General features: G+C 42.3%; 1 protein-coding gene across 2 annotated transcripts in view; it reads left to right on the plus strand.

Annotated features, from left to right (window-relative positions):
* Window positions 1–21,584, plus strand: part of cdh11 (cadherin 11, type 2, OB-cadherin (osteoblast)) — a 106,913-nt gene extending 85,329 nt beyond the window's left edge. For both annotated transcript variants that reach the window (XM_074647381.1, XM_074647382.1), the window contains exons 8-16: window positions 2,161–2,348; window positions 9,068–9,181; window positions 9,289–9,428; window positions 10,424–10,560; window positions 12,811–12,932; window positions 13,421–13,538; window positions 15,782–16,033; window positions 17,618–17,769; window positions 19,014–21,584. In XM_074647381.1, coding sequence (XP_074503482.1) covers window positions 2,161–2,348; window positions 9,068–9,181; window positions 9,289–9,428; window positions 10,424–10,560; window positions 12,811–12,932; window positions 13,421–13,538; window positions 15,782–16,033; window positions 17,618–17,769; window positions 19,014–19,379 — 1,589 coding nt within the window. In that variant the 3' untranslated portion in view covers window positions 19,380–21,584. The remainder of the gene's footprint in view (window positions 1–2,160; window positions 2,349–9,067; window positions 9,182–9,288; window positions 9,429–10,423; window positions 10,561–12,810; window positions 12,933–13,420; window positions 13,539–15,781; window positions 16,034–17,617; window positions 17,770–19,013) is intronic.
* The last annotated feature ends 2,732 nt before the right edge of the window (window positions 21,585–24,316 follow it).

The following is a 24,316-nucleotide window of genomic DNA, read 5'->3' on the forward strand; positions in this document are numbered from 1 at the left end:
TTCAATAATACGTTGTGTGATGGAAATAATGACAGGTTTCCTTCAAGAATCACTTCAACCACAAATTAAATCTCTGAGCCGATTGTAAGTCCACACCCACCACAGTAAAATGACAACACACCGTAGAGACACAGTAGCGCTGTGCATGAATAAACACCTCTCTAGTCAAACATTGTCATTTAAAGGGACCAGTGTGGAACAATTAGGGGGGATACATTGGCAGAAATGGAATATAATAATATTAACAAGTATGTTTTCTTTGGTGTATAATCATCTGGGAGCAGATCCTCTCCACGGAGTCCTCCATGTTGCACCACCATGTTTCTACAGTAGTTTCTTCCAGAACAGCTCGTTCCAGATGGATCTAGAGAGCACCATTTGTGTTTTTGCGTCGGCCTACATAGCTCTCCAACACGCTTGGCACACAGGAGAGGCTTCAGTTGGTTGCACTCTCAACCTCACCACTAGATACCGTCAGATCTTACACACTGTTCCTTTAAATAAATACATAATGGTGCCCCGTATGAGGACAGAGGCAATATGTTTTCCTAAACTATAATAATGGATGTGCTTCTTCCTAAAGCTTTATTAACCAGTCGGCCTGCCAAGTTTAAATTACTAATATAAAATGCATCGACAATATTGTCAATCTAATCTGAACACATAAAAGTCTCCACTATGGGTGGTGATAAATTACTAAGTAATATAAGGCATTATTGTTGGTGATCGCATTAAACTTACTGACCTAGGAGATTGTGGTCATTACATCCGTTACGTTTATGAGGCTCTTTATTGGTGTTTATATCTAAACTTTGCTGGTTTTATGAGCTTCTCCTTCCAAGATCGGACATCTGTTTGAATACAAATAGTCTAATCATTTATGTGTGGGGGAGGGGGGTAATGAAAGCATCTAATGACTTTATCAAACTCTCAGAGTAACTCATTGGTTTAACAAAAGAAAACAAGTACGGGTGATTTATTTTTTTGAGACTTATTTTTAGCCTGCAGCCAGGTATGCCAGGATGCATGCGTGTCCTGTCATACAATGTTTAACTCAGCTGCCAGGAGCCATTCAAGTTAAGCTACTTAGGAAACGCAAGAATGGAACGACAGGAGAAGAGAGGAAGGAAAAAGGTAAAGGGAGGGCAAGGATGAAATGAGCTTTTAGCCACAAGAGGCAGGCAGGAGGAGGAGGAGGAGGAGAAGGAGGAGGAGGGATAGACATGAGCGAAACAGGGCGGAGAGGGGGAGGAGAGGTGAGGATGAATGGAGGGATTTGGAAGGATGACGTGGAAAGAGGAGAAGCAAATGAGAGACAGAGAGAGGGAGGGAACGATGTTGGAGTCACACAGTATGGAGATGAGTTTAAAAAGCAGGGAGAGAGAGATGAAGAGGAAAGATGGAGAGGAGGGATTGTGCAAGGATTGAAGGAGATGTGGTGGAGGTGGAGGTGGAGGTGGATGTGGAGGGTGGCAGGAGAGATTTGGGCTGGATGGATCAAGTCCTCGTCTCCCACTCGCATTTAGCTCAGAAGCCACATAACCAAATGAATTTCATGATTCACAGGATTGCGATACCTGGACGGGCGGGATAAATATGCTAATGCCATATAAACTATAAAGTGATGAGTCATAGAGTAGGAGGAAGGAAGCAGGAAAGGATGGATTGGGGAGCTGCGGAGAAGATGGAGGTGGAGAAAGGAAGAAAGGAATGACAGATTTGGGGAAACAGCAGGATGATGGACAGAGGTGAGAGGAGGATTTCACGATAACAAGAGACAGATGAGACGAAGTGGGGAGAAAAGGTTTGGGCTACATGAGAGATGAGAGAGAGGGAAGAAAGATAAAAGAGGAGAGGGAGCAGACATATGGTCCAACTGCTCTCATTCTGCAGACCAGGTGTCTGCTCCCTCAGACACACTCACCTGACACTATAGGGGGTATTAATATCCTTGGGGCCATATGAGACAGATGGTATAGTTCATGTTAATGCCTCTCCGCCCTCCACAACTGACCCTGCCTCAGATAGTAAACACAATGGCAGCCGGCCAGGAATTATCCAAAGACTCTAAGGAGTGCTGAATACAAAAAGCAAGCTGAAGCTGACACTAACATCGCCAACTAATGCCAAGTAAATGTTCTGCGTTTATTTTTCTCCCAGGTGTGTATTCCATGTCCGTATCAGAGGATAAAGTGCCGGGAGAGGAGGTGGGCCGCCTCAAGGCCAAAGACCCGGACCTCGGAGACAACGGGATGGTGAACTACCGCTTAATAGACGGAGACGGACTGAACATGTTTGAGCTGAGCACTGACTCGGAGACCAGAGAGGCTGTTATTAAACTGAAGAAGGTAAGGAAAAGACACTTAAAACCTGCTATATCATTTGCTTTTGGCCCTTTGGGGGGGCAGCGGAAACAAGTTGTGAACACAACTTAAGTTGACAAGACGAACTTGGAAGCAAACAGTTGCTTATTTGCACATCCAGCAGCTATGGAGCAACATTATCATTCTAGTTTGGAGTTGTGTCCAATATTCACTCTCTTTTAGCTTTGTTTTTGGTCTCCGCCAACTCCTGAGGGAAATAGCTGGCTCTTTAGATGCTAAATGCTCCACCATGTTCAGCAGCTAGTTGCTAAGGCTGCTGTCACACAAGATGAGGCGTTGCGGCGATTCTCCACAGGGTTGTGCGGTGTTCTCGGTTGTGCGGTGCTTATTGGTTCATTACATGTTTGCCGAATTAACCAGGAGACACACGCGACATTAAAGAGATCTAAGATGAATAAATAAATAAATAAACTTTCATCATTTCTTATAAAGTTCTGACTCTGGATCAGCAACATTACAAAGCACCTGCAGGAAGGAGGTCAAAGGTGACTGTGTCGATTAACGTCTTTTTGTTCCCTCATGGCTGGGTTGTACAGCTCTGGATCGCCGTTTACGTGACTGGCCACCGCAGCGTGACGTCGGGTTGCGTTTCTCCAAAACTTGATTCTGTTTCTACTGGGACACTGGGATTTTTTCAGCACCCCCTGATGCCACCACCTGATCTTGTGTGAATGCAGCCCAACTGTCCGTCTGCTGAAAACAGCTGCCTGCTGTGGCTGAAAGCGACACAATGAGAGCGCTGAGAGTCAACTAAAACAGTAAAGTTGCTGCCTGACAGCTGAACAATGAGCTGAAACTCGTTATAAAGCTCAGAGACGGGTGATCACTCTCTGTAGGTTCAACATCTTTTCACATCTGCTACACTTGTTATTATAAGAAATATTGATTATAGCCACATTACAGAAAAGGCAGAAAAGGGAGAACGAGTGAATGAGCTCGGACGGACAGGACAGATGTCAAAGCTAGTAAAAGTTGTTAGGATGCGTTACTGCAGTTAAAGTAAGTCTTACCACATAAAGATCTAAACGTTGAAGAGCTGACATTAAAGTCAAGATTTCACAATGTGTTGGTTGTTTGTGTTCGTCTGGTTGGAGTCATTTCTGGTAAAGAACATTGATTAAAAGCGTTATGAGCTGACGGCTGCTTCATGTGAGCGTCATCATCCACTTTTTCAATTTGCCAACACAGAAATGGAGTTGAGACGGCACTTCTTCTATATAGACATATCAGTTTAGTGTGAGCTTCCAATATCTGTGTGTTCATATAATGTGTTAAGAAAGGTGAGTGGAAGCAAAGAGGAGGCTTTGCTGTGTTTCCTTCCCTTCTCTGATGACCCTCACGGTTTCTTACTGTGTTTGATATGACCTCCACGTTGTGTGTGTGTGTGCGAGTGAGAGTGCATTAACTTTCATGCTTCCCTAGGCCAGAGAGCTCATCTTCTGCACTGTAACACACCACACACACATTATAACTGTAGCTCTCAGTGATCCAGCCTAGCACACACAATTACGTTTTCTCACTCTCTCTCTAATGCACACAGTGCTCTGCCAAATACACAGAAACTCTCTCTCTTATACACACACACACACACACACACACACACACACATTGTTGTATGTGTAGCTGCAGGTCAGGATTATGAGCTGAGTCTTCCAGTGAGCTGCGGTAGCCTGCTTTTCCCGTCCCGACCTCTCAGTTAAAAAATAAAAGCATTCATAGTTGAGCTATCGATGTGTGGAAGAAGGACCAAAGTCGGTCTCCGAAAAAGCTCTTTTTTTTTTTTGGATTGTTCTCCTAGAAATTAAAAGAAGACAATTTTAGCTTTCGCCAGAAATTCTACCCACAGAAACGCAGCACATCCTTATTCGGTGAAAGGCTTTGGCATTCAGATATGTAATTACAGTATGTGCTTGATAAGTGTGATGGCACCCGCGGCTGCGTTTCCTGTCCAGACAGCAATGACGTTGCTCAAAAAGAGCAGCCAGCCTTAACCCACAGCTCGTTTTTTACTGATGCTGTGGGAAAATCTCTGTCTGAATCAATCGATACAAGTCTGTTTCATGCTTCTTCTTTTTTTTTTTCTCACAACCGCCTGCATGGGCGATTTCCTTTGGAGCTCGGTATTAGAGCAGCGTGGCATTAAGACTGCCAGGGTTAGAGGCTCTCATCCCACTGGTGTCACCGGGGCTGAGCAGGGAAATGAGTGATAATGAGTAATGTTCCATCTCTGCTCTCAACAACTACAATGAGTATGTGCCCTGGAGCAAGGCAGTTAACCCATAGATCAGTAGAACAGAAAACTATGTGGTTGTAGTGGGCAGCAGTCAGGTGGGAATTTGTAAGTTTGACCAGATTTGAGTAAGAACTGGAATACAGATTGCCTCTGCTGCATAAAATATAAAAATAAATGCACGTGGGAACAGTTACAAAGTGCAGTTTTCAAGCAAAGATCCGTCAAAGAAGTTGTTAGAAGCAAACTGACTAAATGTACTGACGAGCACAGCGGGACAGCCCAATCACAGTAATGAGAGCAACCGATCCACTCAAGTGGGGCACTATGTTTGTGTGTGTGTGAGTTTGACTGTAAACCAGCCAAAGGCAGACAACTTTGAGAAGTATTAAATGCATGTGTAAACACTCAACTCACCATAACTAAAACTAGACAAGACCATCGACCTCATTGTAAAAACAGCCGCACGCTGCATAGCTGAATAAAGTCACATGTGCAACCACAACATTCAGCTCCACTTCAGTCTTTCTGGAAAACAGTTGCAGTTGAACTTTACAATCTCAAACTATTTAATAAAAACAACTGATCTTTTATCATTAATTCAATTTACTTAAATTGCTTGAAGTCATGTCAATCTAAAATTTATATCAGAACCGTTTCAAAACATACAATCCTGAGTAAAACCCTTGTGATTTGCAAATAGACCCTTCTACAGCCGGCGTCATGATTACGTCACGGTGCTAGCTGGAGGCAAAACGAAGGAGAGACTGGAGGCAAATCACCTCAGAGTAGTGGGCTAAAGTTACACATCAGAAATGTCATCTTGCTGTGTTGTTGGGTGACATCTCTTTCCCAATGGAAGTCTATGGGAGAAAGTCTTTTTGGGCCCGATGGCATCACGTGACGGACACGGAAGTTGCAGTACCGCCGTTTGGCTACTACGGAAAGTTAAGATTGACGACCGGCGCTCTTCCTGGAGGCTTGTGTGAACCTTTAGCTGTAGCTAAACTACTAGCAACATTTTCTCTCCATCTCTGAAACATTTCGCCGATACTGTAAGACTCTCTTTTTGATAAGTCTGTCCTAACACTAACACTCACGGTCCCTGAGAGTGAGTGACTGTACATACTCTGATAAACTACATTCAGAAAAACAGAAAACAAGCCACTAAAACTCGCTAGCCAGCATTAGCTAACGCCATCAGGGAATTATTCTGCCTCCAGCTATGGAAATACGTCGCCATGTTCAATAACAGAAAAGAGGTCTATGTGCCACAACTAATGAACAAACTCAACCAACTACTCAGTACTCGCTCCATCAACAGCCGGTCACTTACACTCTTAACTTGAAACGCACAAGTGCGTGTGTGTGTGTGCATGTGTGTACGACCACTGAATGACGGCAGGATCTATCACACAACAATCCCTCTGCATAGATCCCTGTGTCTCTCGGAACAATAGCTTAATAACCTGATGCTGATTTAAACTGCATGTGTGTGTGTGTGTGTGTGTGTGTGTGTGTGTGTGTGTGTGTGTGTGTGTGTGTTTATTGTGTCGTGATGCCTCTCTGGGGAAATCAACACCTTTTGGCCCCTGAAGGTAAAGTGCCATACGAAATTAAAGGCCAAGCACGCACACTCACACGCTACACACACACACACACACACACACACACACACAAACGCATGTAGAGACTCACACCTAACCACACTTTCAAATCAGCGTCGGGAGTAGCCTTCACTAATCTCTATTCTCTCTCTCACACACACTCACACACAGAGGAGGGATGAGCTTTAATCAGCTATTCTCTTTCAACTGTGTCCTGACGAAAGCAGTCCACAGAATATTAAGGAGCTCTGTGTGTGTGTGTGTGTGTGTGTGTGTGTGTGTGTGTGTGTGTGTGTGTGTGTGTGTGTGTGTGTGTGTGTGTGTTTGTGTGTTTGTGTGTGTGAGAGGGAGGCAGCGGGGGGGGTGCAGGCATTATTGTGAATATTATTATCTCACACTGATTACACAAAGAGGGAGAGAATGAAGAGAGAGACAGTGGCTCTATAGACCGGGAGATGGAGGGAGAGAAAAGAGAGAGAGAGAGAGAGAGAGAGAGAGAGAGAGAGAGAGAGAGAGGGCAGCGGAGACAGAGGGAGCGTGACGAAAAAGGGAAAATGAAAGAACTGGGTCACATCTATCCTACTAGCATTGTACCTGTCATCAACACGTTAAACAGCGACACCAACAGAGTCAGATGCGACTGAATGAGCGTGGAGCGATCCATTGAGAGGAGACGTCCCTCCAGCATTGAGTCATCTGGCAGCCACATCACATGGAATCAGCTGAGAACCTGATCAGATTAAAGAGCTACCGCGAGCTGTGTTCAGAGGCGTTATACCTGCAGACGATGGGGACGGGCCAACATGTTTGATCACGGGCAACAAAAGGAAATCATTATATAATATTATTGGTGTTAACCCCCTCTCTGCTAGGTGACCCTTTATCAGTGGGGGTGTCACGATTTCAATTCTACATCAGAAATCCATCCAAATGAGCTTCTGATTTCAACCATCAGTATTGCTTTTTTCGGGCTAGTCTACTTCATGCAAATCACGGGCGTCTGACGCGACTCATTTCAGTGAACTATTTTCATGAAATAAGAGAAAAAAGTTTCCAAACGAGCCGCCATGTTGTTTCCGGTTTGAAAGCTGAGAGCAGCAGCCCACGGAGGGAAAGCGTTCGTCCAATCAGGTGCCGAGTGTGTTGTGTCTAGTGGCGGCCCACCAAGCGTCCAATGCTGGGAAGCGGCACGTACCATTAGTGTGGTACATCCCAAAAAATATCACACTTGATAGCCTCTCTTTTTAAAGGATAATTTGAAAGCGTAAATGACAGTTGTCAGTGCATAAAAACCAATGATCTGACTCCATAGTCTAACAATGTTTAAACCAAAAGTCACATTGAATCGTGATAAATCATATAATCAGGGCTGCTTCAACATACAGTAAAAGATGAGACATACTTTAATCTAAATAAATCTTGTGGTCCGGAAGCTTCCATCCATAATATCTGTATCGGTAGCCATGGTGACCATGCTAATCACTGCTAACCCGCGTGTGTTAAACTCATAAATCTATAACGGCTTCACTCAGCTTTTACAACACTTCACACAGGGCTTATATGAGCCCGCTCTCCTCCCACTGGGATTTCATTAAGTGATGGCAGCCAGGAGATGAAAAGATCAAGCTTGCTCCTGGGACTCTGCCAGTTCAATCTTCATACTGGCTGGAAAAAATAGTGTTGGGGTGGTTAAAGTGGTTATTATCCGAGTTCATAATCCAGCAATGATACCCAAAAGAGTGTTTTTTTTGTTGCTGTGATTACGGCTACACGACGGAGCTGCGGATGAGCGCAAGTCGCAGCCAAGCGCTGTTGGCAATGCACAAGTCCCTCATAATGATGGCAGAGAGCATCCCTTTGGTATTATATCGCCTTTTATACAACGACTGCCAACACATTCTGTTGACTTAAAGGTTTTCTGTGCAGTACATAAAAATAGAAGTGAGGAGAAAGAGGAAGATTCATTCGTAGCATGACTATCTGGCCGAGGGTCATCGCTTTGTAACTGCTGTGCCACTTTTTTTTATGACTGAATGAAAAAGGTGAAGTGAGGGAAATGTGTGATGTTTTCTCTTTGAGCATGGAGCAGCGTAGCTCAAAGCACACACTCAAGTCAATTCAATATCAAGGCCATTTCAAGTCAATGGCTTTTTCTACCAATATAGAGTAAGTGAGTTGGAGCTCAGTTCAATATGTGTGAATTGAATCTCAGGGTTATACGTTGGCCAACCTGTGATATAGAAAACCCATACCTTTGATTTGAAATGCTAATATATTCTTAATTTAACCGTCTTGATTATAAAGGGTGTATAAATGAAATAGGAAAAGAAAAAGCCAGTGTACCTGTAGTTCTCGTGGCCTGGGACTTAAATCTCATCTCCAACCTTGCTGTCACCCAAAACACTTTTGACTCTCTTTAATCATGCGGCGTCCCAGACTCCCAAACCTCATCCTGGCTCATTAAAAAACAGACTTGTATTGTTTTCATCAACAGAAACAACTTAATGAGGCACTGGCACCCCAACTACTCACATCATATCATATCAAACTGTCGTGCATTCAGGTTACTCCTGCTTTTCTTTGGTGTGTAACAGAAGTGGTAATAGTTGGACTGCTGCTGTGATGAAGTGATAAGATGACTGTTTTCATTCATGCAGCAACAGCTCCCCCTACCAGAGGACGACGATACAGCACTCACTGCATTTCCCAGAGCCTCTGGATATACAGAGCATTTGATTATACAGGAAAACAGATGATGTTTACAGCTAATATTTGAGAAAACAGGAATGCATTTTGTTTTGAGATGAACTGATTGCTCTCTCTTTCTTTCTTCCTTCCTTTCTCAGCCGGTGGACTTTGAGACTAAAAGGTCGTACACTTTGAAGGTGGAGGGATCCAACCCTCATGTGGACCCTCAATACATCGCTTGGGGGCCTTATAAGGACGAAGCCACAATAAAGGTATGTAAAAATGTGTTTGTTTTTGCATGACGAGTGAGTGTGAGTGCATGTGTTTGATTGTGTGCAAGAGTGTTGGGAGTCTTAACTGTGTGTTTGTGTGTCTGTAGGTATCAGTGGAGGATGCAGATGAGCCTCCAGTGTTTGTAGCTCCCAGTTACACTTTTGAGGTAGAGGAGAATGCGCCTGAAGGCACCCTGGTGGGACGAGTCCACGCCAAGGACACCGACGTTGCCAACAATCCCGTCAGGTAACCACAGAGAGACACGCACACACAAACATGTTTACTAAGTCAGGCTTGTAGCAGTGGGAGAATTTCAATTTTCACACCAGTATGAATTGGAACATCTCCAAAAAAAAAAAAAAAAATCCCTTTTAAATAGTGTTCCTTCAGCTACACTGAACAAACAATATGACTCAGAGAAACTTGGCCTTGCTCTCTTATTTTGTATGCATAAACACAGATTCCATATAAAGGAGTTTTCAGGAGAATAGGGACGTAAAATAGGATTACAAAAGCATAGAAAGACACATTTTATAGAAAATCAACTGTAAAACAATCCCTGAATCTAGTAGCTATAAAACAATATATATGCCTCATATTTCTTTTATTCCCCATGTACAGTCATTATTTGTTTACAAAGTCGTTTATTTCGGTTACCAAATTATTTCCATAATAATCTTACTGAAAGCTCAACATGTCCCTCTTTAAGACTTAAAGGATCGCTGCATCTTACAGCTGCCATTTGTTTTTATGAATATCACTTAAATCTTCCCTCAGAAAATTAGCCGATGTCTTAGAATGTAAGCTGTAATTGTGCAGGCTGTTCTCATACTCTGTTAATAGCTATACCTACAAAATATATACTATACTTCGCCCAAGAAACCGTTGTTCGTGTCCCGTGTGAAACCACAAGTCAACGTTGATTTATTTGTCACGTAACTTACGTACTTAAGTAACGCCACGTCCGTAAGCCAAACTACGATCTTTCTTCTAAACCTAACTAAGTAGTTTTATTGCCTAAATCTAAGGAAGTTGTTTCCTGTGAAGACGGAAGATTATTTTGAAAGGACTGCATGCATGTAATGAGCGGAAATTGAAACGTGTTGCGGGACGTTCGTAGGAAAACAAATGAAAAAGAAGGAATGACTTTCTCATAAGATCATACGAACAGCTGTATGAGAATACGTTGAGTAGTGATGTACGTGCACATTCATATCTAGTTTTTTTCTGTCTCCGTATAGGTACATGATCCCTCTGTACACGGATATTGAGCAGTTCTTCAGCGTAAACGCAGACGACGGCATGATCACCACGACAAGACCACTGGACAGAGAAGCACAGGCCTGGCATAATATATCTGTGTCAGCCACAGAGATAGGTACGTACGCACAGACACACATCCAAATCTGGAAACTGAATCTGAAGTGTGTGGGCACGTGGACTTCTCCCCAATTTATCTCAAATATAGGCTACAAACACACCCACACGTATTAGCTAAAAAAGTATTAGGACTGTGACCGTTTCTGTTTTGCGTGTGTTAGAATATAAAGTGACACTGTGAGACTGCCGCTGCTAATTTACAGATATTTTCAGCCATTTCAGAAGAACAAGTTGGTTAAAGAGCTACAGTCTGCCTGTGTTTGATCTCGGCTGTTGTGTGATTTGTGCTACTGAAATGCTAAACACATGCTAAACTTTGATATATAAGACGGTGAGACACAAAGTCAAGAGATGAACAAACAGATGGAAAAATCCGAGACAACCACCAGTCTGTACATTCGCTGGCATCCAGAGCCCAACCTGTCATTCTGCGGTGCTGGATTCACTCCATGACATCTTATGTACAACATTTAAGTGGATTCAAGCTGCTGCCTTTAATTTTTTTTCTCCCTCTGGGTGGGACTAAAGTTAGCTTTTTTTATTTTTTTGCTGTGAATGTCAGTGAAGAACTGCCTAAACCTTGGGAAACTAATTATATATTCAGGTTCACCCAGGAGGGATTGGCTTTATGCAGATGCTCGGTGCTATTATTTTTGTTAAGTGCAACCAGCTGCCGGTGTGTCGATGTATGTAACTGTTGCATTGCAGGGCTGATCTGTTGATTATTTTCTCAAATAATCGATTAAGTTGTGTGGTGAAAAATGACAATAAGTGTTTCCAAAAGACCAAGATGACGTCCTCAAATGTCTTACATAAGATATTCAGTTTACTGTCATCGAGGAATAAATAAACCAGAAAATATTCACATCTAAGAAGCTGCAATCAGAAGAAATTACTCAAATGGATTAATCAATTATCAAAATAGTTATTAATTGAATAATTGCAGCTCTACATTCATGTGCAGTTTGTCTGCATGGTATCTTGTGTCGTTTTCATGTAACGTCTTGGTCAGAAATAGGAATCTAACTGCATTTAGTTGGCTGTTGATAGATGTGCAGATGTTAGTTTTGTGAAACAATCTGACAAAATGAAAGCTAATCTGAAGGCATATAGCTGTTGACGTAGCACTACTATTATAACTGGTAGTAGATTTCAACTGTTTGCTTTAATTAACTGCTTATTACTGAGTGAATGTGGTGGTTACAGCACAGACAGTTAAGTACGTAGATGCTCAGTGACACACAGCTTGTTATATAAACCCTGATGCAGTGAAAGAAAAGTAAAAAACTCAAGTCGAGTCATCACTAAAACGCATCCATCTCCACCACAAACACTATCCAGAGAGAGCGAGGGGCGAAAAGAGGGGGAATGCCTGGACTCACAAGCCCCTCCGGAGCTAAATCTCCCCGGCTTCGACCCCCACAAACCTCTCCAGCCAGCGAGCCACAGTGGCCCCACCCTGGTATTCCGTGGTCGGGGCTCAAACTACCAGAGCGCCGCGTGGTTTCCCTGTGGCGTGCTAGACGCCAGACGGCCAGATGGAAACGGGCTCGCCGCCCACAAAACTAGGGGCCATTGCTAACCGCTAACAGGCACTGGAAAGCTAAATAAATGCCTGGTAATGACAGGGTAGTGGAAAAGTCATACTGACTAGAATTACAAATATGCAAAGGCAGTACAGTGTTGAAATGGATGGTTGTTTTTTTATGGTTTGTTCTAAAGATGAATGGATAGAAAATAGACTGCTCACTCTCTCTCAGTCTTTCTTAGTTAATAGTCTGGATGAATCAGGAGTTCAGGTCTGGGTCTATTTTGACATTTTAGACATCATTCTGTCATCATTTTAATCTTCAGCAGGAACAACTTGACATTTGTCACTTCAGCGTATCAAAATGATTCAGTAAAAGAGTGTGGGAGCAGGCTAACTGAGTGGCACGCTGACTGACTGGAGATTTCCATGTCTCACAAGCTCTTGTCTGTAATTTTTGCAAATCAAAAATAATAAATAGCTGTCTGAGTGGCTGACTGACTGACTGACAGGCAATCTGGCTGGAAAATATTCATAGTTAGCTTTGTGTTCAGCCAATGCCAAACATGGATTATAATGCAGACACACAAGCAAACTCTCACACACACCCACAAGCACCAATGTCAGTCTGTTTTTAATGACTTTGACACTGATTTGAGTTTTTGTATGCAGCACAATACTGATGATTTTGCCTTATACTACATGTGTGTGTGTTTGCAGGAGGCCATCACCAAGACACCAAAGTGCGCGTTAACATCAAAGTGAAAGATGTGAACGACAACGCCCCAGAGTTCGCCACCAACAACGAAGTCCTCATGTGTGAAACTGTGGAGCTGAGGAAGGTACGTCTGTCTGCAACGTGTTCTCATAAAACACTTCGTTTTTTTATCTCACAAAAAAGCTATTCCTCATTTTTCGTTCGTTTTCCTACAAATGTCCAGCAACACGTGTCAACTTCTACTCGTTACATGCATACAGTCTTTTCAAAATAAACTTCACAAGAAACAACAGCCGCTAAATGGCGCTGCGGTAGCGCTGCCGCCATTTTGGACTGAAAACGCCAATGACTCCATGGCCATGGATGTATAAAGAGACGTCTGTAAATCAGAGGATAATTGTAACGTCTCTGTTCCCAAACAACCGGCTATCGGCCAGTAGCTAGTAGTGCTAGTAGCACGACATCAACAGGATTTAATGGAGTTGTTGTCTATTTACTAACACGCAGGGTAAAAGACCTTTCGTAGGTATGACTATGAACAACGTATGAGACCAGCAGGCTGTCTGTATTAACAGTGTTTTACATTGATGTGTTCCTCTGTGTGTGTTTCAGGTGATTGAAACAGTGAGTGCGGTGGACAAAGATGAGATGGCTCACAGACAACACTTCACATTCAGCCTCGCTCCAGAAGTCGCTCACAACAAGAACTTCTCCCTCAAAGACAACAGAGGTAGGTGACCTTTACAGTACTACTTTCCTTTATTCCTTTGTTTCTTTCTTTCTGTTTCTATCCCTTCCTAGCAGCCGATCTTACTGTTTCTTTATCCGCGGTCTCTTTCTCTCCCTCTCCCCCCATTTCACTCAGATTAGATCAAAGCAGAAGCAGATGGAGGCTTACACTACCTTGTAGAAAGCAGCAGGTGCTCTGAATCTCTCTCGCACACACTGCGAACGCACACATGTTGTGCGGGCTTGTATTAATTGCAGTGGGGTCTCTGTCCGTCTGTACAAATATCTTAGGGGGCCAACTGATTGAATTAAGTTTTGTGAGTGCTGGGAGAGAGACTAAAAGAAAGAAACAGAGACTGAGAGCAAGAGAGAGAGAAGAAGAAGAACATAGATGGAGAAGAAGAGGTTGTAAAAGACTGACGAAGGGAAGCGCGCAAAAGTAGAAATGTGAATAATGCTGAGGTGTGTTTCATATGATCAACAGGGAGGAAAGGATGGGATTTGAGGGATCTATTGAGAGTACCCAACCAAACAAAATCAGGGAGTGTATCTTTAATAAACCTCCAACACCATAGTAGACAGACCCAGCCTTGGAACAGAGCTTTTCTCTACAGTATGATGTGTGGCTCACTCTGTATATCTAGATAAGGAGGCTTTTAACCCTCTGAGACCCACAATACACCTGTTTTAATCTTTTTTTTCTAGAGAGGTCCAGGGGGTCTTTAGGGGGAGATAGCAGGTCAACAGTAAATGTCACATAGAAGTGGCGTACATCATCTGAAAGCTGGGAACATGAAGATTAATTTGAGATGCAGCTCAGAACTGTGTGTCAAGTAATTCAAGTTATTCAAGCTAGCATGACATGGTTGGTACTACTGGATTCTATGGACTCCTTTTCTAGTTTCATATGATATCCGTACCTTCACTGTAGCTCTATAACTGAACCTGCTACAGCCTCTGAAAGACAGTAAAGTCGGTCGGGATCACCCGTGGCTCCACGCGGGTCCCAGAGGGTTAACAAACACCATTTTCCATAAGTCATGGATGTTGGCGAGGCTAAACGGCATGGCTCTGCAGAAGAGACGAATCCATGAGCGTCTCGAGGGGTCGCAGCTAGTTCAGACGTGTCTGCAATAACAGCAGGTCAGGGAGGAGCGGACGCTGCAGAAGGGTTGAGATTAGAGATAGAAAGTAGAACCAATTTGTTTAGAAAAGAGCTTTGGTGAGTTAAATGGATATGGATGAAAGCAAGTCACGATGAAGCAAGTTGTTTGTCTGTGCTCACAAAGTAAACATCACAAAGGCTTCAATCCCTTTTAGCAACTGCTATGTGTTGCATCCTTGTTTCCTGATGTATGTCTTCGAATTGTTAATTTTATCGTGTTAGCTTGAATTGTACTCTATAAATAAATATAATTATTGTTGTTACTGTACAGTAAACCTCACAGAGAGTCAGGCTGAGAGTATCGGAGTAGGGTCATTTGAAGGAGGTACAGTCATTATAGTCTCAATAGAAAACCATTCAGCTGTTCCAGGCCTGTGTGTGTGTGCGTTTGTGTGTGTATGTGTGTGTGTATGTAGATGTCCTGCACCCTCCACTACACAGAAAGAAGAATTGGGGGGGGGAAGAAAAGTGAGAAATTCAGTAGAATCAGCCGAAACCTCGAAATCTTTTGGTAAATAGAGAGTAAGAGAGATAAAAGGTAAATCTGTTAAACATGCTAAACAGTATGGGTCTAAACGTGATATTAGCGTTAAGGTTAAAAGGATTAGGCTTCAGTTAAGGTTAAAGTAAAGGGATGAATGCAGCCAGTGGGGGCTCTCACATTTATAGTTATACCAGCGTAATACTGCAAAGTTTGTCCAAGAGTAACTCTGTGTACATTTGATATAATTTGCTGCTCGTCCAGCAATTTTGAACTACTTTCCTTACACTGCTCCAAGAACAGTGTTCACTGCAGTAGCTTTTATACGTTTCACTGATATTGCTCGGTAATGTCTTTTTAATGTAAATGTTAGAGACTGTTTGGTGATGAAGCTTCTGAAATGTGTGAAGAACCTCATCTCTTCCATTGTCAGGAGGGATAAAGTCCAAACTGTAATAAAAGTCTAAACGTAGAATTTGGTATTCAAACTCAGCAGTGTGTAACTTACTGTCTTTTATACTTTTCATTCTTAGTTTAAAGATCTTTCTTTATCAGTTTCACCATCTTTCTAACAACATGTTCCTATCTCTCTCCGCAGACAGCACAGCCAGCATCGTAGTGCTCCGTAACGGATTCAGCCGCCTCACCCAGGACGTTTACTACCTCCCTATCGAGATAAACGACAACGGTTTCCCCTCTCTGAGCAGCACCAACACCCTGACCATCAGAGTGTGTTCCTGTGACAGCAGAGACACCATCCTCTCCTGCAACGTGGAGCCCTACGTCCTACCTGCCGGCCTCAGCACCGGGGCGCTGATAGCTATCCTGGCCTGTATCGTCATCCTGCTGGGTAAGGAGCTAAAACTTCACTTCAAATAGGAGATTTGTTGGGTTGGGAATACCGTAAAGGGGATTACTGATTTGCAGAGATGTTTAGTTTAGAGACAGGTTTGTGTTCCTGCAAGGCATTTCTGCCTGTCACACCTCCGCCAGTGCCAGGGTACCAGCTGCAGGGTCTTCAGCTGGGAGCCATCCTTCATAGATGTTTCGCCCCATTGATCCCAGAACATCTCAGGATGGTGGGGCAGCGGTCAGGGACGTCTCCCTGCTGCTCCCTGCAGCTGGATTTAGATGGTCGGGTACTTCCATTATGTGGCTTCTTGCTTCCCCCAGTTCTCGTCCCTTCTTCGTAGCATAACTTCGGACAGATCTTTGCCATGTCATTGTCCAACTGTCTCCACACCTCTGAGGCATTTGCCTTTGGCCACAAGATATTCTTCTTCCTGTCAGGGTCCTTCTTCTTCCTTCCTTCCTGGGTTGCTGGGGTCCTAATTTCTGCTTGGCAGTTCACTAGGGAGTTGGTGTCAAGGGATTCTGGTGGCATGTAACCATCCACAACAGAGGGCATTGCTAGCGCCGTGGTGCTCAACCTGTCTCTGTGCCCTTCTTGTCTCATCTGCCTGGGCAGGGCAAAGGTTGCCTTTGGTCATCTCGGAGACACTTCTTCTTCCCTTGGTGTACTCTCAAGCCTCTGAAGGTTGTAATCTTCGTCCAGCCACAAATACAAGACCTGAGAATCGTATCGTTTAATGTTGCCATTTACGTTCGTTACCGTAGAAACCGACCTAATTGGTCCATATTCCATACCCACCTCGGAGGACCACTGGGCTGTCTTTTCTTCATTGTACTCGTAGTTCGGTTTGGTTGGCCTGAACCTAGGCCTGTGGAAAGTGTGACCGTGTGTTGAGAATGAGGATTTTAACCGAGTCTGTCAACGTGACGTCCTACCAAACATGCTCGACTTAAAAACGGAGGCAAAACGTGGGGGAACTGAGTCAGGCTGTCCACCTCCGTTAATGTCCTCATTGGATCCGCACCGCATTGTTTGAGCTCCTGTTAAGATTAAAGGTCCCAGAGTCACTTGTGTAACAGCAGCTACAGCATCACTTCTACCCCATCCTTGCATAATCATTTAGTGTGGGCACATTGTTGTCTGAGTGACAATCTGTTTTTGTTTTTTGGTTAATTTGGTGAAAATGTGCTTTTAAAAACAGTAAATGTTTCTGTTGCGTCTCCAGCTTTAGTTTTCTGCCTCAGCCCACCAGGTAACCCACGTTGCAGCTGTTATCCGTCTTCCTTTTTTCCCTTTAATGCACATTATATCCCATTCTACCCATAGTGCTTCACAACTGAGAACCCTGTCTGACATGTTGATAACCAACTGCAATTAAAACGGTGTGTGTGTGTGTACCACAATACAGTTATGATATTAATTAAACTGTCCAAGGTCTAATTACACTATCTCCCACAGTGCATGCTAATTATCTAATGTTCGCTTTTCTCCTTTTCCACTGCGATTGTGTGAGGACTGTTATGTAATCACTAAATGCAGAACACTTTTTGTTCTGATTCTGTGTGTTTCTCTCTTTGGCAGCGATAGTGGTGTTGTTTGTAGCGCTGAGGCGTCAGAAGAAGGAGCCATTGATAGTGTTTGAGGAGGAGGACATCAGGGAGAATATCATCACGTATGATGACGAGGGAGGTGGCGAGGAGGACACGGAGGCTTTCGACATCGCCACGCTGCAGGTATAAAGACGGGCAGGGTGGCAGGTTTCTGTTTTTGTTGAGGAAGATAATAGGTACAGTAAATCTGAAGGTATTCGATGTTTGAACATGACAGTGTTTATCATGATACCAAAATTCTGACTTCCATATGATACCCGGCCTAAATATCTCGATACCGACACTGAAACGATACCACGGCAAAAATCTAAAACATCAGGAAAAGTAATGGAATAATAGAGGACAGAATATGGAACTTAAAATTATGTTTTATTAATTAAAAATGTTTAAATGTAAAAACGTATTCATCAAAGATTAAATAGTATTCTCTAATCTCATGTCCCCTATACTTAAGTTTATGGGATTTATTTGATAATTGATTTTATATTTGCATTTATTTTTGATAATGCACACACATTTTCATTTAATCTGTATACTATTTTGATTTTTTTTTTCGAGTTTGTTTTCATTTATGCAATTTACATTTTGTAATTACAATAGTTTATGAACCAAATATTAAGTAATTGAGCTTAGAAACAAACACAATAAGTACACAAGAGAAAACAACATCAGCATTCAAAATAGAATAAAATAAAATAAAGTGATAATAATACAAAGAGAAAAATACTTATTTCTAGTTTTTCTTATAACTTATCTATGTGTATATAAATATATATTTATATTTATTCTGAAATGGAACAACTGTAATTTCCCCCCAGGGATCAATAATGTATTTCTGATATCACACATTAAACAGCGTTTAATAAGGCTTTTTATTTGTAAAACAGCGCCCGCCGCCAGCACATCAGTAACCGTTAAGGCGGAGAGTGGTACTGCAGCACAGAAGATGACGAGAGGCTCCCAAAACAAAAACCCACAAAACAATAATACATTCAGATGAAGTTCTGTGAGAAGTTGATGAGAGAAAATCTGGTAAAATCAGGAAGACACCACAGTAACTGTCGAAAGAGCTGTGTTGAGTCGAAGAAGTGTGAAGAGAGAGAAGTCGCACATCGATGCAACTCACGGCTCCTATTAAAACGTTGTCGTTCTTAAAGCATCGGTGCTAATAAAACAGGGTGCTGTACTGTTTTTAACGGCAGGGTATCGCGATGCCTTTCTAGTATAGGTATACCGTGCAACACTAGAACATAATGCACCTCATTCACCAGCAGCAATTCCTCTTCAGCTCTCTCTCATTCTCTACGACTTCTGAAAGTCTCTTTAGAGCGTCTCTTTATCTGACTGCTCTCTTTCCAATTGTTCAGAACCCAGATGGTGCCAACGGTTTCCTGCCAAGAAAGGACATCAAACCAGAGCTTCAGTATCCCATCAGGCCCGGCGCCGGCCACACCGCGGCCAACAGCGTCGACGTCGACGACTTCATCAAGACTCGAATCGCGGAGGCCGACTGCGACCCGACTGCGCCTCCTTACGACTCCATTCAGATCTACGGATACGAAGGCAGAGGATCACTGGCTGGGTCACTGAGTTCCCTCGAGTCCGTCACAACAGAGTCCGACTTGGATTATGACTATCTGCAGAGCTGGGGGCCGAGGTTTAAGAAGCTGGCGGACTTGTACGGGACCAAAGACTGCTTCATGAACGATGGGGACGACGGTGAAGACTCTTAACGGCGGTCTCACTGAGTGGACGCCCCCCCGATTTCTGATTTACTGATTCCATGAGGATTTGTTAACTGAGGGTTAACACTCCCCAGTACCCAATTCTTACCAAGTACCACCTGATCCGTTCATGCCAACGTGTCAATGGACGTTAACAGCTCCCCCCTTACATGGCGCTTCCCTGGTCCTCCAAGACGATTTGTTAATGAACACATAATGAACGCTTGGACTCCCCAAATCTCTCCCTCCCCACCTACAGTATGTCTCTTTCCCTTTCTCTTTCTACAGACTTGAGCATCGCAGGGCTGGGAGATTCGTTATGTCACCAGTTTGAAAGTAAATTGTTGGGAAAAAATTTTTGCAGCGTGATCAAAATGACTTGCTTCTAGCTAACTGTTTAGTTTCTTTGAGGTTCTATATACTTTTGTGGACTGGATTCACGTACTTCCTCAATGGTTCCTGAGAGATTTGAGTCCCTTGAGTGGGGTATGTTTCCTATGGTTGCTCTCTCTGTGGTGTATGTAAAGACACAAAGAAAGAGAGGGAGGAAGGTTAGTATGGGATCCAGCAACTGCCTGATGATATGAAAGAGAACTAAAAGGTAATGAAGACGTATCGGTGGGGTCCAACAAAATGCTTTTTTCAAATTTGTAGTTGTGTGTGCAGAATTCAGCAGGTACTGTGGTTCAGATAGCGTGACCGACTCTGGGTTGTTGATACTTTGAAGACGCTCGCAGCATCTTCACAGTATGGTGGCCTTATAATAAATAAACAACAACTCCAGGGGTAAACACAACAAGAGTAACAATAGAGACCGCTAGCTTCAGTAGCGACACGCAGATCAAACCCACAAGGACTGAGTATCTGTGAAAACAAAGCTACACAAAAAACGTTTTTTCTACTCCCAAAAAGACTGGATTCAATTTAAACAAACTGTGGATGATTCTTTCGTTTTCATTCTTCACTGCAGAGAAGACGTGAAAAGAAAAAGCTGCCCTTCTCCACGCCCCCCGTGTCCCCATCCCTCCTCCCATCAACAATCACTCCCCCATACCGAGTCCACCGATGAATGATCACTTCCTCATCCAGAGTCCACCAATGATGATCAATCACAATGAGTAAAAAAAACCTGTGAGCTCTAAAAATCGCCTTAAACTTAACGGACACTCTTGCAACGCAGTGCATTCTCTCTTTTATTTTCTCCTTTTGTTTCTTTTTGTAACTTGAGAAGTATATTCAGAAAGCAAACTATTCTCCATGTTAGGTATGTACAGAGCAATGTGCAGACGTGTGATATCACTTTTGAGGATCCAACTTGCGCCTCTCGTGCACTCTTTAAAAACGGGATGTTGCAGTTTCTGCGAGAACAGGTAAATGTAGACCGGGAAAATGTGCGTTGTGTTTTTTTCCCTCAACACCGGCTATGTTGTTAGCAACACCTGTTGTATCAACACGTGTCGCTATTTAAACATAAAACGTGCACACTGGAAAATAACACAAGGTGTGTTTACGGAGCCACATCTACAGAGAGGCTGAAACCACAACATCCTTTTTAAGCGTGCAGGTTCTCTTTTTTAATGTTATTATATTATTATGATTATTATCGTTGTTTTTTTATTATGGTTATTATTATTATTATTATTATTATTATTATCATCATTATGACAATAATTGTTCTTTCTTTGGCTGCAGCTACACAGGGACAAGTTCATGTTTAACTCTTTGCAGATGAGATGTTCTTATAGTTGTCTAAACATGGACAGACTACACAGTGTTTCATCTTTGGACAGCTATAAGAAATCTACTGCCAGAAGTTAAATATCATCTTTGGTTTATGCCTGTGTGAATACAACCTCTCTCATTTCTTTTTTTTTTTTTTTTTTTTTACATTATTTGATCGTTCTTTCTCCCTGTGCGAGAGGAAAAACTAGCAATCTGTGTTTGTTGCAGTGAGAGAACGCCTCGTTTTTATTCTCTGTCAAGTTTTATGGTACCGATTTGTACAATTTTAAAAGTTCTTATTTTAGTATACATGCAGAATATTCCAGTATTACAACAAAAACATGTTAAGAAGATAAGATTAAATAAAAAAAATGTTACAGCATCACACTTATATTTTCTGAACATTGTAATGTTGCTTTACTATGTGCTTCAATCTCCGAAGCGAAAAAAAAACAAAAAAACTTTGAAATAAATGCTCTTTTTATAAAATGATATTGAATTGTGTGTGGGAGTAAACTTTGTGTTAGCTTTAGGTACCTCACTGCTTACATTTATACTGAAAGGTTACCCATTAGCTGATGCACAGCAGATATTACAGTACAAACTTTAACAGTAAATGTGTGAATGCCAGCCCTATAAAATGTAAATGAGCAACTGCAGCTCAATCAAATACATGATATTCATGAGTTTTACACTGAAAGAAGAGCAAACATGGGTAGTTTTCTTTTTATGAAACCATTTAAGTCTGACTTTGTTTCAGTCATCTTACATATAACAGTTTGTTTCTTAAAGGAAATCATAGAAAGAACTAAAATGAGTGTTTGTATGCCTGCCCCGACCAGTCAAGTTGCAGTTTACATCCATGTCCTCCAAAATGTCATCACTTTATCATCTATCATATTAAACATCTGTGTGACATTGTCATGATTAGCGTAGGGATTCTTGAGTTATGGACCAATAACGTGTTTTGTGAGGTCATCCTTGAGACTAGATTGTAACATTGTAGTCCTAGTGTTTACAAAAGATGAAATATTTGCCAATGTGGTAACTTTCAAAAGTGTAAAATCTTGTCTCATAATAATATGAAATGCAGTGCACGTCCTTGGCGTCTGAAAAGCGTTTAAACTGGACGTCCTAGATGGTATTTCATGTCTCACTGGTACCTGAAACAACAGTCAAGCTTCCCACCAATGCAGCCCTTTGTGTTGTTTCAATGCAGGACTGCTGCTGTTGGTCTGAACGCCCACTGAAGGTCTACAGTCATGACAGCAACTCTGTGAGGCTTCACTTACTAGGCACCGCGGTGCTTTGAGCTAAATGCTAGCATGCTGATGTTTAGCAGGTACAATGTGACATTTAGTATTGTCATGATTAAATTGGCATACAGAAGGACACACACACACACACACACACACACAATGTCTTTCTAGGTTTTGCAGTCAGAAGCTTATTTATGGGTGAATATATGAGATATCAGGGCAAATTATAGACGAATTGTGTTCTTCTGTAAATCACTTTAATGTTGCTTATTGAGCCACTGGCTCCACAAACACACCTTCGGAGAGGTATTACCGTTTTCATTCACCTCCATCATAAAGAAATGTCATGTGCAAATGCATGCACACAAAGTATACAAACACACACACACTTCATTCAGTCACTCCGAGGGGAGCAACACTGAGAAAGGTCAGGCTGCACTTTGGATGCACAACAAAGAGTTGGTATAGAAAGAGAGAGACAGTGAGAGAAGACACAAAGGAAGGAGTGAATGGAAAGAGAGGAAATGGATTAGAGTGAGCAGGGAGTGAGAGAGGGGCAGAGAACGAGAGGACTGGTGCAGCTGAATTATACCTTAGACCATGTTGCAGTTATAATACTTTTTAAGAGATTTATTATTTTATATAATGAGACATATCTGCTCTTTCTGACCTGGCTTGAATTACAGTACTGTGTGGAATTAAATGCAGATCATCTTAGAACAAAGCGTTCACAATGAATTAGGGCTGCAATAACGATTATTTTCATTTTCATTAATCAGCTTCTCGATTAATAGTCTATAAAAATGTCCAATAATTGTGAAAAATGCTCAACACAATTACCCAAAGCCCAAGTTTGCATATTTAAGTTGCTTGTTTTGCCTGGCCAACAGTCCAAAACCCAAAATATTCAGTTTACAAGACAAAAAATAAAGTGGAAAACGCTTATAGTGATCATGGTTACAGCGATCAACCGCTAATACGGATCAAAAATATTGGGACAAAATCATTGCTATACAAATACTGTTTAAATAATTCACTTATAGTAATGAAGTAGTCCGGTTACAGAGTTCATTTTGAGTCTTTTCATACATGACAACATACGGAGAAACATTTTAAAACTAGGTTAGACTAACGTTAGTTGAATTTTTGTTTTGCTTTTTACTTTACTCTCTTGATACTTTGCCTCGCGGACCGTCTGCTTTCCGGATGGATACGGATGGCACTGCGTGCACATTGATAGCAGGACGGGAATAATAAAAAATAAAATAAATTATAAAGAATAAAAAACAAACGTGCAGTTGAAGCAACCCTCGTCAAGTAGATTGATAATGCCTGGTCACGTAATGCCCCAAAAGTGAAACTCTGCCAGTCCAGCATATACAGTATACAGATGTCAATTAGATGGTAATTTACATGAAAAGATCCATTTACCTAGACAGACGTGATCACTATCTGTATTTATATTCAAGAAGCTAGAATCAGAGAAAACAATAGGTAAATGATTAGATAGTTGTTTTATTGATTGACTACTTGTGGTGACGCAGTGTGAAAACACCTTAAGACTCAATAGCGTCTCAATCAGATGAACTGCTTCTCTCTGCTGCAGTCCGAGTTTGTGATTTAACCCTAAAATGGGTGTAATTCTCATAAAATTGAGTGAGAAAAAAGATGAAATTAAAGACATAAGGAGCTGAACTTTCCTACAGCTGACCATAGTTCAACATGCAACAAAGGAAGGGAAGAAGACAGATAAATAATACTGCACATGAATTGGCAAAATATGTAAAATGGAAGGAAGGGGAGTGTGAATAAAAGAGGAAGAAAGATCATGAGGAAAGGTGGGAAAGGAAGTAAACATGTGACTCCTGCTGACCGTGGTCCCACTGGGAGAGGGGGAGGAGGAGGAAGGTGGAGGAAGGAGGGAGGAGGAGGGAGGAGGAAGAAGGAGGGAGGAGGAGGGAGGAG

This window comes from Sebastes fasciatus, chromosome 9 (assembly GCF_043250625.1).
Source record: "Sebastes fasciatus isolate fSebFas1 chromosome 9, fSebFas1.pri, whole genome shotgun sequence".
Taxonomy (NCBI): Eukaryota; Metazoa; Chordata; class Actinopteri; order Perciformes; family Sebastidae; genus Sebastes; species Sebastes fasciatus.